General features: G+C 34.2%; 1 protein-coding gene across 1 annotated transcript in view; it reads right to left on the reverse strand.

The window, feature by feature from the left end:
* The window catches only part of LOC121370197 (phosphatidylinositol phosphatase PTPRQ-like), a 135,695-nt gene that overhangs the window by 46,630 nt on the left and 70,509 nt on the right, over nt 1-18,556 (reverse strand). Inside the window, exons 5-7 of the mRNA XM_041495312.1 lie at nt 14,245-14,376; nt 3,366-3,653; nt 2,113-2,250 (exon numbers count right to left, since the gene is read on the reverse strand). Of these exons, the coding sequence (XP_041351246.1) occupies nt 2,113-2,250; nt 3,366-3,653; nt 14,245-14,376 (558 nt within the window). The remainder of the gene's footprint in view (nt 1-2,112; nt 2,251-3,365; nt 3,654-14,244; nt 14,377-18,556) is intronic.

An 18,556-nucleotide genomic window follows, 5' to 3' on the forward strand; every position in this document is an offset into this window, starting at 1 on the left:
TTTTTTTTAGACAATTTTCGATTTTTGAGCAATTTTCCACGGTCATTTTCATAACCATAGCAACCACAAACTTCAATTAAAATTACTATGTTGTAGACATATCTTACAAAGGTGGTTGTGTTTTGAAGATTTTGACGAAAAGCGATATTTGACATTTTGTGTGAAATTCATGAAACTCGACCCTCCTAAATTGACAAATTTTAATACGTATGAATTCTTTATTTATTGCAAAGTTTGGGATTATTTTAGTTTGGGACGACATATAGTCAAAAAATGAAAAACGTTTTGGAAATTTTAAAAAAGAACTATTGTTTCTTTTAATTTAAATTAAATTATTTCAAAAATTAAAAAAATAGGAGCGAATTTTGTTTTTTTTCAGAAGTAAAGTTATTGCTGAAAACGTAGGTGCCGATTGCCGTGACGCGAACGATAGTGAAGTGTGTGCAAGAGTCAGGTGAACTATAATTATTTCAGTTTGCATGTCAATCTGAAAGAAAGAACAAACTAAATAAACAAAATAAAACATTATGTACAGATTAAAATATCCCTGTTACACAAACAATCAACTCCGAGTGTCAACGTGCAGCAGTATTGTCCTGTAGTGCACAGGTAAATTGTATGATTACACCCCTTCTCTGTAATAGTCTATTGTCCGAACCAAATTGTTAACAACTACAAAAAATTACTCTCCTACCTTTAATTGCCGTTAGACAAACTTTGGAGGAAATCTAACGGCAATTAAAGGTAGGAGAGTAATTTTTCGTAGTTGTTAACAATTTGGTTCGGACAATAGTCCGGCTCGGTCACAGACAGTCGGATAACTAGTCTATATTTAGATGGATGCGCGTCATAAATGATTTTTTAATCTAAAAATAGACCGCCACGCCAGCAAACTTCTTCTAATGCCAGACCGACCGCGCATCAGATGGACGCTGTACCACTGGGCCTACAGTTTACCACAAATACATGTACGTCCATGCAAATGCATAAACACTTGTAACTTTAATACAACTAAACTGAAAATAATATATATTTCAGAACTAAAATACGGGGTATCCTTTTAATAACACACCAGTGTCACGAAAAATGCAAAAGCATAAGTAGTCAATGTTAAATATTTAATAAATTATTACCGACGAACACTGGTAACCGAAAACATAATTCATGTAAGTACTTTTAAAACAGTTTCAAGTTATACAAACAAATCCCTGTCTGGTTTGCGTGAAATTGAGAAAAAGAAAGAAATGTTTTATTTAACGACGCACTCAACACATTTTATTTACGGTTATATGGCGTCAAACATATGGTTAAGGACCACACATGTTCTAAGAGGAAACCCGCTGTCGCCACTACATGGGCTACTCTTCCGATTAGCAGCAAGGGATCTTTTATTTGCGCTTCCCACAGGCAGGATAGCACAAACCATGGCCTTTGTTGAACCATTTATGGATCACTGGTCGGTGCAAGTGGTTTACACCTACCCATTGAGCCTTGCGGAGCACTCACTCAGGGTTTGGAGTCGGTATCTGGATTAAAAATCCCATGCCTCGACTGGGATCCGAACCCAGTACCTACCAGCCTGTAGACCGATGGCCTGCCACGACGCCACCGAGGCCGGTTCGTGAAATTGAGAGAACGAAAAACATGAGTCAGTTTTTAATATTGCAATAAATTATTACCGCCTCATTTAACACAAAAAACTTCCTCATCTGTCAAACTAAAATTATTAAAAAAACCCACCTTGTCTGGTTTTCACGGAAACCAGCGTATGGAATGAATGAATGAATGAATGTTTAACGACACCCCAGCACGAAAAATACATCGGCTATTGGGTGTCAAACTATGGTAATGCAAATAAATAAAGTGATGATCAACATCAATAAAAAATTCAAGGTTTAAACAAAAACAGTGTAAAAAACTGTGCAAAAATACAAATACAAATATCACAGAATTTTACGGATACTGAATTTTACTCTAAACTTCAATTTGTGCTGTATTGGCCATTCTCAAAGAGAATGTTACACCCCTGCACCACGGTGAGGTTACAGCACGCGCAGGGGCCAGCGTATGGATGTTACTCTATCGGGAGTAAGCTGTGTCACGTACACATACCTGGTTTACACACAAGTGGGTTTCCATTCCAGAAGTATCCCTGTTTACAAAGACATCGTTTAGGGTCTGTAGTACTGCAGGAGGCATTGTTGTCAGAGCACGTGTCTCCAAATCTGCAAGTCATATTGTTGTCAATCTCTACAACGAAAATATGAAAGGTGTTTCTGGTATCACTATAGAAAACGAAAACTTCAAATTGATAACAATTTTAAATGTATCAACCTAGGCTTTTGTGGTGTAATATGTGATCCTGCCAATATAAACTTTGTGTTCTAAATATTATATTTACTGGGTCCACGTTTCTGCTTGTGGACTATTAGTCTCCGAGTGCATCATCAGACCGTGGCAATTTAGAATTGCTTCATATTAATACAAACTGTTACGCACACATTCTTAACTTCGGTTAATTGGGCTTCCATTTTTGTGGACGACCCGGTGGCCTGGCAGTTAAGTTCACGTGCTGTGAAATATGCCAATCAGTGCAGTAGATTCGAATCCTGCACGTTTACACTTTGTGCTTTTAAAAATGCATATGCTTATAATTGACAAGAAACAGTATTTCTTTATTAATTTCTGTAAAGTGTATAATAATTTCAATACTGTTTTAATAACCTGATCTCGATATAATGTATATGATTAGACAACTGTAGGCCTAAATAACAAACTCAATGACAATCTCGATAAATATTAATGATATTGTGATAATTGAACCTGTTAGGTTTTCAGTTTTTTTTCCAAACACATTACGACAATACCTGTATGTTATTCCAGAGTTGTTTCGTCATATGAAATGTCCCTTATTTATTGTTAGACTGTTTACAATCCATATAAAGAAAGAAATGTTTTATTTAACGACGCACTCAACACATTTTATTTACGGTTATATGGCGTCAGACATATGGTTAAGGACGACACAGATTTTGAGAGGAAACCCGCTGTCGCCACTACACGGGCTACTCTTTCCGATTAGCAGCAAGGGATCTTTTATTTGCACTTCCCACAGGCAGGATATCACAAACCATGGCCTTTGTTGAACCAGTTATGGTTCACTGGTCGGTGCAAGTGGTTACACCTACCCATTGAGTCTTGCGGAGCACTCACTCAGGGTTTGGAGTCGGTATCTGGATTACAAATCCCATGCCTCGACTGGGATCCGAACCCAGTACCTACCAGCTTGTAGACCGATGCCCTAACCACGACGCCACCGAGGTCGGTCACAATCCATATAAAGTCATATTACGAACTATACTTACTACTGGTCGAGAATGACGGTGTTTCAGTGCTGGTAATATTTTCGTTTTTCCCGTCTTGTTGAAGTTTTGTCACAATTCTAGCAGAATATGACTGCCCAGCAGTCAGTCGGTTGACTGTCAGCGATGTACCAGATGTAGAATTTGACCGACCACCAGGGTTGACGGTTACCTCGTATATGATGCTAGAACCTTGGGCTTGAGAAACGTATTTTGACACACTCCATGTAAACTCAGCACTCCATGATAACACTTTGTTGACATTAAAAGAACTTGGAAGCAACTCCTCCACTGAAAGCAAAACCATCCAACATCCTAAATATGTACACAATCATGAAAGGCTGGATGTCTGAATACCTAGGCACCAATGCATATGTACACGTCGGTAACAGGGCATTCCCCCGGTCATTCCCCACTGGTATTTTCCCCCGGTCATTAGTGAAAAATTCCTAACCCTATTATAGATAATAGGAAATATTTTATGTGAAACACATTCAAACCAAACACATGAATACATTCAAAATCAAGTCGTCTGAAGTCTACATTTGCAGATTGTGGGTAATTCCTCCATGTACGTATTCCAACACTGGTCGGTTGGTGATGTTCTCTAACAATATTCCTCAGCCTGTTGGTGACGTCGCTGTATTTGCGACGTTGAGGTAGGGATCTTCTTCGGCCAGTGCTTGGGTCATGGTAACTTCGCTTACTGCATACGCAACTGCTTATGTTATTTTATATCCCCTTTACGGTATCAAACATTTTTCCTTGAATACCAATTGACGTAAATTTTATCCATAAGATATTTCTGTCAATTGTATCATTGGCCTTTTTGAAGTTGATGATAGGTTGACTTACGACGTTTTTTTTTAACGTATATCAATGATATTAGAAAGAGATAAAATGTGGTCTGTGGTGCTTCTGCTTTTTCTGAAACTGTTCTGCTCGTCACCAATAACGTCATGGACATCTGCCCACTCAGTGAACCTCTCACTTAAAATAGAACAATAAAGTTTGTATGTGGATGACGTCAGCGTAATATTTTTGTAGGATAAAGGGTCTCTGCGATCACCGTCGCCCAGTTTGGGTATGAGATTAATTATCCCCTCTCTCCATGTCTCGGGTATTTTTCCAGAATCGAAACAAGCCCTGAACAACTGATGGAGGAAAACCAAAGCTGATTGGCTAGATAGAACATCCACGGGTATCAGGAACAGAAACAGAAACAGAAACTTTATTACGACTCAGGCCGTTACACAACGGCATATGAGGTTCATGCAATATACAATATAATACAGTGACAAGATGGGGTTTACAGGAGATAATATGGTAATTTGCTAATTACATACTCGTATTATTTTGACAAAATAGTGATAATATACAAGTAATGCAAGTAGTACCTGTATGATATATAGTATATTAAAGACACGTATGTGAACACTACATACACAATATAAATGAGTTATTAATTCTAATAATAAATAAATAATACACTCGAACATAATTATCCAAAATACTTTTCTGTTGTTCTTTAGGGTTTATGGCATTTGTCCATAATTTCTCTTATTAATTTACACAATTTCTTAAGAACACTTATTTTATTATTTGTCATTAATTGTTTAAATTTAAGCATGTTGGGTTTAATATAGTAATATGGTTTTAACAATGATTTACGAGAGTTTGCAAAAAACGTACACATGAATAAATAGTGAAATTCGTCAACAATATCATTATTACAAAATATACATGTTCTATATTCTACTGGAATGTTGTTCCAGCGTCATGTTTCGATTGGCAGATAGTGATTGGATGTTCTGAATTTTAATAAAGTTGTCCAGGATTTCTGTGGTAAGAAAGTAAAGTATTTATCTAAACAAAGATTTTCTTTAAATATGGAGTACGTTTTGCCTCTTGATGATGAGGATTTGTCACTATTTTTAAGAAGAGAACGTACTGAGGTAAATCTAAGTGACAACCAAATGTTTGTCATACCTAAATTATTGCATATATCTTCTACATGTCTCATCCATTTATAATGATAGTTATGTAAAGAAGAGTCGTTTAACATTAGCTGATACAATAAGAACGATATTTTTGTTTGTTTGCCAGGGACAATCTGGGCCCAGAAACTTATAATTCTTTACTGGATAATAAACTTAAGAGTTTTTCTTCCTAGTTCTCCATATAACATGAAAAATGGGGTTTCTTTTTTCACAGGTAAGATATGTCTCAAACAATTTATGTGGATGGCTTCAATAATTTCCATATTTTCGTAACCCCAGATTTCACACCCATATAAAAGAATCGGAAGTACCAATGAGTCAAATAATTTTAGTTTACATTCAATTGATAAGTTGTTGTCTTTGGATTTTGATAGAACAAAATACATTGCTTTTGTTGCCTTTTGTTTTAACTTTTTTTTTTGGTTATATTAAATTTGTTTAGTTTAGTGAAAGTTAGACCTAGATATTTGTAATCATTTACGTTTTCTAGTTTGTGGTTTCCTATGGTAGAAGCTTTTTTATAATCATTTCTGTTGCTATTAAAAATTATTATTTTAGTTTTATTTGCATTAATTTTTAGTTTGCATTTGTTACAGTACTGGAAAAACACATTTAAAGTTTGTTGTAGATCAGAGGCATTTGTTGCAATAAGCACAGTGTCATCAGCATATAAAAGACATACAAAGTGCATTGCAATTTCACAGTAGGTATTTATGTCATTTGTAGCTAGGGATACTCCATTACAGTGATTACTTTAGATAGTTTTCTAGATCATTTAAAAAGAGAGAAAACAGGACAGGTGACAAATTTTCTCCTTGGCATACCCCAATGTCACATGGAAATAGTTGTGAGATTCCATTATTTGTGCAAATACAAGATTTCATTCCTTTATACATTTGGTAAATAATTTTAAAGAATTTTCCTTTTATATTATTTTCAACTAATTTTTGCCATAAATACGTCCTAGATATTAAATCGAAAGCTTTTTGAAAATCAATAAAAGCACAGAATAATTTCTTTTTTCTTTTCGTTCAAATTTCGATCAGCGAATGTAAATTAAAGAGATGATCTGTTGTGGAGTAACCCTGTCGAAAAGCAGTTTGGGTTTCGTTTAATATACTGTTTTCTTCAATAAAAATATTCAGTCGGTTATTTAAAATTGTTGTGAATAATTTAGAGATACAACATATCAGTGTTATTGGTCTATAGTTTTCTGGTAATGAACGACTACTTTTATTTTTAAAATTCGGTTTAATAACCTCAATTAACCATTCATTTGGAAAGACACTGTTGTCTAGGATTAAATTAAACAGGATTGTATAGAGTGGAAACATCATATCCATAGTAGTTTTGATATATTCGTTAATTATGTTATCGATTCCGGGTGCCTTGTCGGTTTTTAGCTGTTTTATAGCTCTTAATATTTCTCCTTCATCTATCTTTCTATTTAAAATATTTTCGCTATCTGAGTCTATAACATTTAAAGTTAGTTGTATTTCATTTTCATCAGTTTCACTTTTGTTTAAGTTTTGAAAAAAGATATAAAAATCATCTAATGGCGGTAAATTATTTTCTTCATTAGGTTGTTTAAGAATTTTGTAAAAAGGTTTTGGATCAAATGTTCTTAGTTTGCGCATTTGTTTTTCAATATTAAAACTTTTAGCAGACTGTACTTTCGATAAACACTTTTTGTATAATTTACTTGCATTAATCAATCTTAGTTTGTTTTCTGTGGTTTTGTACAAGTTATATATATTTTTTAGCTTTATGATATTTTTCGCCAAGCGTTCTACATCGATTCGACTTTACAGATAGTGTTCGGTTACTTTTAAATTTTACAGATCGGTTAGTTGTGCGAGCTCGTGCATGACCTAGTGTCAGTTCAGTTGGGTCTAAAAATAAACTTTTCATCGCCTCTGTCGCTTTATCGACACGTGTTTGTATATCAATTTTCAAGAATTGTGAATATGTTTTTAAGTGAGTCAAGATTAATTTTATTAGTGAATTCTCTAGATTTTTCGGGTCTCCATTTACCTATTATTTTATTTGTGGAGTATGCTATGTTACGAGAATTATCTTTGTCACTGGTTTGTTTATTTATGGTTATGCTTATTAATAGGTCACAGTGCACATCTGAACAAAGTGGGTCACAGTCAAATATCTGAATTTGTTTAGCTATTTTAAATATATGATGAGTGTCAGTGGCATAATCAACAACACTACTGTCTTTACAGGTAACTTGTCCCACAAGTTTATCATTGCCCAGTCTGCCATTTGCTATATATAGATTATGTGACTTACATATGTCCAATAATTTAATACCATGACTGTTTACTTTGCCTAAATCCTGGCTTTTTCTCACAATGGGTACATTGTATGATTCTAATTTGTATATGCCATTAAAAAATCTAACATGTCACTTTCAATGTTGTTTAATATTTCTGTGTCTGTATCAATTATTGTATAATCAGGATAACAATTTGTTCTGGCATTAAAATCACCTAGTAGTAATAGGGGACTGTTTTTACCAATGTAATTAGTAATTTCTTTTTCTAATGTTTCAAATGTGTCTTCTTTGTAATATGGATATCCTATGGGGGGAATGTACACTACACCAACTGTTAAATTTTCACTTAATCCTGTCATTTCTTGAGGTTAGATAAACCAAGACACATATTCAGAGTCATGTTTAAAGTTAAAAGTCATTTTTGAGTATTCATTTTTGATACCAATGGCAATCCCACCAGATGGTCTTAGTCTTAGTCCCATCTAAACTACACGCTTTCCCTTTCTTCGCTCTACGTACTGCATTAATAGTTTCGTCCCACTTGATTGGATTATTCAACACATTATCATGATCTTGAACACATTTTATATAAGAAATATCACATGGCTCGTTTGTACTTGATATGGGATTAAGTAGATTATTATATTCTGTTTTCAACCTTTCTAAAATGAAATCAATGTGTTCAGAAACTACTCCATCGTTCACTACCTGCATAGGTATTTTATGCTTACGTTTGTTTTCAACCCCAATGTTTTTTCCCCAAAACGTTCCACTTTCACTACTCAGTTCGTTTAATAACTCATTTTCAGTTTTGTACCACTATTTAATCTTAGCCTGTTGTCATTCCCTGTCAAAATGTTTACTTTTGGTAACAAAAATATCTTTAGAAGATCTTTTATGTATCTCAGTGGTAGCACTCCACGTTTTTTTCTGCTATACACATTTTGTTCCCCAGTTCCGTAAGTCTCTTCGTCCATCACGGTTTCTTAATACGCTTTCTTAATACGCTTTCTTAATACGCTTTCTTTTGTTATCAATACCCTCGATCACTTGGATTGTTTATATGGGAGTTTTGTCCTCATTTCGTTTGTGACAATTTCACAAAACCCTTTATATCTATTATCAAATGTTATCTTGTGTCACTAACTAACTCGCTACGGAGAGAACCTATAACCTCTTGGAGTTTACCTTGAACCTCCACTGTACACATAAAGTCATCTGGTATTTCTTTAAAACAATACTTTTTTTTAATTCTCTAACAGTTTTTTGCTTTTATCACCTATCGTAGATGTCTTATAATCAATAACAAAACACCATTTAAGCAATGAATGATCGGGTATAAACCGAATCTCTTACTAGATCCAGGGCTCGAACAACTTTAAAACTATTAAATAAATGCAGGTTTTTATAACTTATTATGCAGTAACCTACGACTGAACAGTCTTCAGTAGCCACACTTGTCAAATCATTATTTAGTGTATTCCTACCATTCAGGATGCAACGATTACTATTAATTAGGAATTCACCAAAAACATTGCAATACACATTCGTTTTTGAAATCTACTATGTGTCTAGGTGGTATGTTATCAGCACCTGCAATAAAATCACATGACTCACCACATCTACTGTTAAAATCACCACAAATGTAAAACACACCTTGGTTTATATATTCATAGATTTGCATTAAAAGTGCATCAACGAATTGGGTTACGTCTATACATCTACTTGAATTGTCACACACAGACGTTTAAAACCATGTTTGATTGTGTGTTCACCAATGCAATCCACAATGTACTTCCCATAGATTAATTTAAAATTGCAATATCAAAAGACCGATAGAGTTCTATTGTGCAATATGTGTGAACTCTCCAGCAAAGGATCTTTTCTAGAGTGGCTGTCCTATAGACGAGGCACTAGATAGAGATTCATTTGAGTATGCATTGTCCCGAAATACGGCCCTGATCACATATTACGTTTTTGTTGATCAGATTTAAACCCATACAAACTCATATCTACATTAACTTCATTGTAAATTAAGAAAACGTTTCTTTACAAATCACATACATGTATGTTCAATCTTCTTTTTTGATACAGGTATTAAGGTAACTGATAGAACAGCCAAGGTAAAGGACGAGTAGTTACCTTTAGCCTCAATTATAGTACCAATTACTTCAGAGACAAAGCAAGTGAAGCAGCAAACATTAGCTGTTCTAGTATTTTGTCTTCAATCCTGTATTAAAAATTAGATTTAATTTGTATAATTTGATGGTAATTTGTAAACTTCTTTATTTATACTGAATTTCTTTTTTGTTTGATTTTTTGTTATTTGAGTTGGCACGAGTTTACAACTGAATATTTTTTATGTAACAACAGATGCAGCATTTAAGTTTTTAAATTGTTATTTGCAAAATTTCACACTTATAAACGCAAAGTACAAAAATCAAATCTTAACTTTACACATTTTAAGAAAGAAATACAATAGAACAATCACCCTACCGAGACAAAAATAGCCTTCACTTGTTTAAATGTCTCGCTCCAGCCAGTGTACCACGACTGGTACATCAAAGGCCGTGGTATGTTCTATCCTGTCTTGGGATGGTGCATATAAAAGATCCCTTGCTGCTAATCGAGAAGAGTAGCCCATGAAATGGCGACAGCGGCTTTCCTCCCTATATATCTATGTGGTCCTTAACCATATACCCGACGTCATATAACCGTAAATAAAATGTGTTGAGTGCGTCGTTAAACGAAACATTTCCTTTCCTTTCCTTTCACATGTTTAAAAATAAATGGGCATTGTATTTGCCACGTTTTAATAGAATGTCTTATTAATTATTGTCTCTTTGTACAAATGTATATTATTTGTATAAGTATTACGATTACTGTAATCAGCACACTACCACAAAGTGTATGTACTTCCAGTATTTAGCGTGTATAATCTAATTCATATTCTGAGAGGCGAATTTTTTTTTTATTGTCTCTTTGGACTGACTTTGTTCCCAACAGGTCAATCAGGTATTATTTGCTCTTTTGTATACAAATGCTTGCTTTTTTAGTGACAGGATATCCAAGAAGTGTAATATTAAGAATGCTGTGAGTGTGTATACATTTAAAAAAATTAAAATTAGGAATGAATGAATGCTATTTTTTGAAAATTACTTTCCTTTTTTAAAAATTCTTGCATGTATGTATGTATTGATGTATGAATATCTATATATTGTATGTATGTCGAGGTTGACTGTTACATACATAGATATTAACGCACTGGCGCAGGGGATAATTAAATGCTTTCTGGCCTCACAAATTGTCCCATGCCGTTGCTGGGACTCGGAACTTGTGGCACCGAATCGCCCGCAAATTGCAAGACTAACCACGATACGCTCTGAGCTATCGAAGCTTCCATAAAAAGGAAGTTCTCCATATGTATGGGGCCTACAATCTACGCGGTCGATCCCGCTTACGTGCATGAAACAGTGGGCAGACCTGGCACTAGCTAGTATGTATTGATGTATGAATATCTATATATTGTATGTATGTCGAGGTTGACTGTTACATACATAGATATTAACGCACTGGCGCAGGGGATAATTAAATCCTTTCTGGCCTCACAAATTGTCCCATGTATGTATGTATGTAGGTGTGTGTATGCATGTATGTATGTATGTATGTATGTATGTATATGTGTATGCATGTCTGTGTGTATGTATGTATGTATGTCTGTATGTGTGTATGTATGTATGTATGCATGTATGTATGTATGTATTGATGTATGAATATCTATATATTGTATGTATGTCGAGGTTGACTAGTACATACATAGATATTAACGCACTGGCGCAGGGGATAATTAAATCCTTTCTGGCCTCAAAAATTGTCCCATGCCGTTGCTGGGACTCGAACCTGTGGCACCGATTCGCCCGCAAATTGCAAGACTAACCACGATACACTCTGAGCTATCGAAGCTTCCATAAAAGGAAGCTTCTTTAACTCAACCATATGCATGGGACCTACAATCTACGCGGTCGATCCCGCTTACGTGCATGAAACAGTGGGCAGACCTGGCACTGGCTAGTATGTATTGATGTATGAATATCTATATATTGTATGTATGTCGAGGTTGACTAGTACATACATAGATATTAACGCACTGGCGCAGGAGATAATTAAATCCTTTCTGGCCTCACAAATTGTCCCATGTATGTATGTATGTAGGTGTGTGTATGCATGTATGTATGTATGTATGTATGTGTGTATGCATGTCTGTGTGTATGTATGTATGTATGTGTGTATGTATGTATGTGTGTATGCATGTATGTATGTATGTATTGATGTATGAATATCTATATATTGTATGTATGTCGAGGTTGACTAGTACATACATAGATATTAACGCACTGGCGCAGGGGATAATTAAATCCTTTCTGGCCTCAAAAATTGTCCCATGCCGTTGCTGGGACTCGAACCTGTGGCACCGATTCGCCCGCAAATTGCAAGACTAACCACGATACACTCTGAGCTATCGAAGCTTCCATAAAAGGAAGCTTCTTTAACTCAACCATATGCATGGGGCCTACAATCTACGCGGTCGATCCCGCTTACGTGCATGAAACAGTGGGCAGACCTGGCACTGGCTAGTACGTATTGATGTATGAATATCTATATATTGTATGTATGTCGAGGTTGACTAGTACATACATAGATATTAACGCACTGGCGCAGGGGATAATTAAATCCTTTCTGGCCTCACAAATTGTCCCATGCCGTTGCTGGGACTCGAACCTGTGGCACCGATTCGCCCGCAAATTGCAAGACTAACCACGATACGCTCTGAGCTATCGAAGCTATGTATGTGTGTATGTATGTATGTCTGTGTATGCATGTGTATGTATTTTTATATTTTGAATATCTCTATTGTATGTATGTCGGGTTTTGACCTAAACATACATATATTCAATGACGCACTGGCACAGGGGATATTAAAATCCTTTTTTGCCTTCACAAATTTCCTCATGCATGTATGTATGTATGTATGCATGTATGCATGCATGTATGCATGTATGTGTATGTATGTATGTGTGTATGTATGTATGTGTGTGTGTGTGCATGTATGTGTATCTTCAGAGGGCTCTTCCTGGTTGTGAGCTTGAGCTCCTGGTTTTGCTGATCACCCGTCCCCTATTTTCACCCTGGACAGTGGGTAGTCCTTTGTAACGGAATGGTGAATAATACAAAAACTTACTTTGTTTTTACATGAATTTTATGGAGATATAAGATGTGATCATGACTATCCATCTTGTTAAATACTATAATGCGTCTTCTTTGTACATTTCTATACATGGTCTAGTTTATATTACATATTATATATTGCTGTAATGTCGTTCAATTTGATTTGTGGTGAAGCCTCAGGGGATAATATTTTTGTACTAATGAGTATTCTTCTTCTTCTTCTTATTATTATTATTAGTATTATACCTTTTTAAAAAGGCATGAAAGATATATTGGCACACGTGTTGTGGTATTATAGGTAGTACTAAACCAAATAACTCCCGGCATGGTAAACGTTCGAGATTCTTATTCACTTTAAGGATGATGGTTGCTAGTATTTATATCCATGGTTTATATGTCGAATGATACGCTGGAGGTGGTTGGTTTTTTATGGTGGACAGTTTGCTCAGTCAAATTGTTGCCGTCTGCTTGTCGTTCAGTTGTGGGTTTTTCTTCACAAATTGATTTGTCTAATTTGTTTTAATTTATTCGAATATTTACATTTTACAAAATATTTACTGGTTGGAACATATTGCGAATCTCTATTGACAAGTGTTGTCAGGCAGCGTGAGAAACAAAGAGGTGATCTGATTGGTATTGGAACGTTGAATTTTCTTTTGTTTTAAATATGACTGAAACTTAGTATATTGTATATATGTCAGAACCATATATATACTTTATATACTGACACAAAAATCAGAAATGTAGAATCGCGAACGTTGGGTTTTTTGTTTCGACGCATTTTGTATAATGTAATTTGAAATTCAGGACATTTTTCTGTTCACTTGATGGGGTAAGACCTTTGCTTACTAAAATGAATTCGATTTACGTTCAGGTTGTTTATTTGTCATGTGAATAGATTGAAACATATTCGATTTGACGTAGTGTAATGGAAAAACGGGGACCGCTCTATAGTCCGAAGGTTCAATGGTCCGAAGGTTCAATGGTCCAAATGATCAATAGTCCGAAGGTTCAGTCGTCCGAAGGTTCATTGATCCAAAACACTGTACTCCGTTTATTGAAAACAAGTGATTCCTTTCGCATGTACATGTAAAATACTCGTGTTTTATTGTTAACCCTTACGTAATTTGGAAAACCGATTGTATATTCGTATTTTGCATTATGTAGCTTTAATACGTTGGGGTTACTTATAAACAGATAGAGTGGAATGTTGATTACTTTATTAACACTGGCTTAACACTCCATAAGATAATACTTGCGGCAGACATTTTTACAGAGCAGGAATATATCAACATCTATTGAGAATGACAGTCACATGTGCTGTATTTAGGGTCTATATATAGAACACAGTTTTAAGACAGTAACATACCCTTATGACAGTTTCCATCACTATTTCTGTATCTTGTAGGAACACACAGACACAATTTGTCAACACAGTCAGCGAAATACCGATCTGGTCCACAGAGAACTGTTGATGAACACGGCTCCATGAGAGCTTGTACTGTTATAATAAAAAAACAAAATATGGGTATTAAAATGCAACAAATAACAGAAATTACTACTTATTTGCACTCCCCCAGTTATTATTAATATTATGCATACAGTTTGAACTCCCCACTACTGTTTGAACACTGAAAATATTGTCTCTTGAAAGAACACTGGATTGGTAATAATGCAATGCCAGTTTGTTGTCTGAAGAAGAGATATGCAGAAAATATACATCCGTTATCCATGCATTTGGTTTGAATCTAAAATCTATTGGATTTATATATAGATACATTTGTATTAATTCCTGTTGTGTTAATCGTAGTTAAGGCAAGAAAGGGGTGGGTCGAGCGATTCTGGCGTAGGCGTACAGGTTTACATTTTTGAAGTTTGATGTTTGAAAATGCCAGAATCTGGATAACAACATTTATTCATATTAGCATTACTACCAAACAGTTATATAGGGATGCCAGCGAATCGCTACGCATTTTAACATAAATTACAACTAATTTTGAGGGTAGAATGATAGAAATACGTGGTAAAAAGGTCTTAGGTTAGCAAATTTTGCCCGAATATTTCATCATTTTTGCCAGAATTTGAGGTTTGGCACCAGCACTAGGCATACCCCCCCCCCCCCCCCCCCCCCGTGATGAGTTATTATTTGTATTCCACAAATGTGTATGGGCGTATCCAGGAAAATTTTGCCCATTGGGTCCGCCCCTGATTCATATACCCAACACCCTCTTCTAGATTCGCCACTTTTAGAACGTGCACTGGTCATACAGATATCAAACACTCCGAAACTATAATTATGTTAAAGCGTAAACAAATATAGCCTACGCATAATATACACTGGGGGAGTGCATATTATTCAGAGGGATGCATATTATACATACAATATACACTGGAGAGCAAAAGCCAAGACAGTGAAAATTATATGTGACACCGGTTCAATGAACCAGTGGTCTAATTATTTTATATTGCATCGATGGGCTATGATGTCCACGGATGATGGTTATGTTGTAAATATTTATTTTGCGAACATGTAATTTAGTGGATAAGTGATAGGCCTACATAAAGTACTATTCTTGGCAATGTGTATTTTGTCAAGCTGTGCGAGTGGTGTTCTACTATAAGTATTGTGAGATTGATGTACTACTATAAGTATAGTGAGATTGATGTACTACTATAAATATTGTGAGATTGATGTACTACTATAAGTATAGTGAGATTGGTGTACTACTATAATTATTGTGAGATTGATGTACTACTATAAGTATGTGAGATTGGTGCACTACTATAATTATTGTGAGATTGATGTACTACTATAAGTAATGTGAGATTGGTGCACTACTATAAGTATTGTGAGATACTGACCACGCATGTACCACGCTTGAAATTAAATTCTTAGGCATTACAAGAGGGAGCGGGATTTGTTTTTTTTAATTTAATAATTCTCTTTTATATGATAATAAATATATTTGATGGTTAAAGAAATAATTAGAGATGTTACAAAACGATATGCTATATCGGTTCCTTCTGACTTTGATACATTATCTAGAGTAGAACATTTTGACATAAAAGTAACTATTAATGAAAGTTATTTTTACAGGTTTTAATGATGGAAATAAGAGATAAAACAATTGCTTTTTTGTTTAGGAAAAAGAGAAAACAGCAAATAACAGAAAAACAATTTGAAATAAACATTTATAAAATGGGCATACTGCTTAGCCAAGAGATAGATGATACATCTTTAGAAGAAAGTCTTGAAGGGACGTTCCTGAGTTTGCTGCCTTGTAAGATGTTTCTGACTAATAAAATATTTCTACGATTAAACTTACACATTAAATATATTTTCTTGTTTGGAATATCAGTGTCTGTATATTCAATGTGTTTCTGGTCGTCTTAATATTTGTAAGAAGCCCAAACTGGATTTTGTCTTCAAATAATTTCGTACGTACGAAAAAAAAATATTTTAGGGAATAAAATGAAATTTAACCTAGTACAAATATTACAACGATGAGAAACACGTGTAATATACAGCCATTAATATTTTATGCAGAAAACTATATTTGATATGTAATTACAATCATTAAAAAGTATCGGTTAGTCGATAACATCTTACAAATTGCAGCAAATTCAGGAATGTCCCTTTAATGATTTAAAACATGAACCGGAAACTCACAGAAATGAAATAACATAAGTATGGTCTTATACTGTTTTATTAGGTCTAAAGCTCGATGGGTGGAACACGAAAAAAATCGTCAAAATATTTGTGTAGTCTAGAAAAGAGAAATAGCATGGCAAAAGCATTAACTATATTAATAGACAATGAAAATAATGTTCTAGAAAATCAAAAACAAATTGAGAAAGAGGCAGTAGTTTTTTTTTTTATATATAAAAAACGTTGTATAGTAATCGAGATGGCGAATTAATTAATGTTGACCTAGAAAGAGAACTCAGAACAACACAGTTAACAACTAAACGATACTATGTCAAAATCGCTAGAGGGAGAAATAACCTATAATGAACTCACTAAAGTTTAAAAAAAATAATAATTCAAGTCACCTGAGACAGAAGATATACTGCTGAATTTATCAAATCAGTTTGGTCTGACATTTGTGATTTTGTTATTAGAAGTTTAAAGTTTCGATATAACTTAGGTCAGTTATCAGATGCACACTCATGGGGATTAATTACACTTATTCCAAAGAAAGATAAGGCAAAAGAATGTATCAAGAATTATAGACTAGTATCACTTCTAAATGTTATTTACAAACTAGGGTCAGCAGCTATTGCAGAGAGAAATATGAATGTCCTCCCCTCGTTTCTATCTATGGATCAAACTGGATTTATACATTGTCGATCAATAGGTAATACTATTAGACTAATGTGTGATATACTACTTATACAACTACACAAATTAAATCAGGAATGCTCTTACTTGTATATTTTGAAAAAGCCTTTAACATTCTTTCTTAGAGTTTTATAACAAAAGTTTTAGCTTTGGTCCGTCAATACAGAAATGGATAACAACTTTCTATAATGAATATGAATCGTGTTTATCCATAAATTGTAATATTACTTAACGCTTTAAACGTGGCAGTGGATGTAGACCAGGTGATCCGTTATCACCCTATATTTTTATTTTGTGTGTTGAAATTCTTGGGATCATAGTAAGAAATAACAACGATATAAAAGGGATTGAGATAAACGGTAAGGAATTTAAAATATCGTAATTTAACGATGATACAACATTACTATTAGATTGGTGTGGAAAATTTCTTACAACATCCATATAAATATTACAATATTTTACAAATATTCAGGTCTAAAAGTTAATATAGATAAAACAAATATAATAAGATTAGGCAAGGATGATAGAACTGATCAAAGAAAAATGTGTTTAAAATATCAGTTAAAATGGACTACTGTATTTACAGTCCTTTGTGTGCGACTCTCTACTAATATCTATTAAATACAAGAAATAAACCATAATGTTAAGGTAAAAGAAGTTAAAAAGTTACTTGAACAATTGTCAAAACATTCTTTATCAACAGTAGGGAAAATTGTTGTGATTGAAAGTCTGGCGTTATAAAAAAAGTTGTTCAAACACTTAGAAACATATTTCTTTCAGTTTATTTGGAATAAAAAGCCTGATAAAATAGCTAGAAAAGCATTAATTAGGGATTATCAACATGATGGTTTAAGAGCAGTAGATGTTAAACTATTTTGCAACGCACAAACAATATCGTTGATGAAAAGTGTGTATTTAAACCAAGACATTGCCTGTTTATTGAGTAATTGCTTAGTCTAAAGCTTCGTTAATTGCCCGTAAACTTATACCATTAGGCAGACTCACAGTGTTAAAATCACTAATATTACCAAAAATAACACATTTGTTAATTTCGCTACCATCCCCGTCAGAACAGTTAATTGAAAAGTTAAATAAGCGATTTTTCAAATTCATTTGGCAAAAAAAACCTGACAACGTTAAAAGAGATGTTATAATTCAGGACCATAAAAACGGGGGGTTAAAAATTATTAAATTATCGACGTTTATAACATCATTAAAGTCAACGTGGATAAGAAGATTACTTTTAAACAACACAAAACTGGCATGTCTTTTCTCGTCAGTTACAGGTATATCGATCAAAGAACTAATTATATATGGTGATCATTTTATTAATTTAAAA

This window comes from Gigantopelta aegis, chromosome 4 (genome assembly GCF_016097555.1).
Source record: "Gigantopelta aegis isolate Gae_Host chromosome 4, Gae_host_genome, whole genome shotgun sequence".
Lineage (NCBI taxonomy): Eukaryota > Metazoa > Mollusca > Gastropoda > Neomphalida > Peltospiridae > Gigantopelta > Gigantopelta aegis.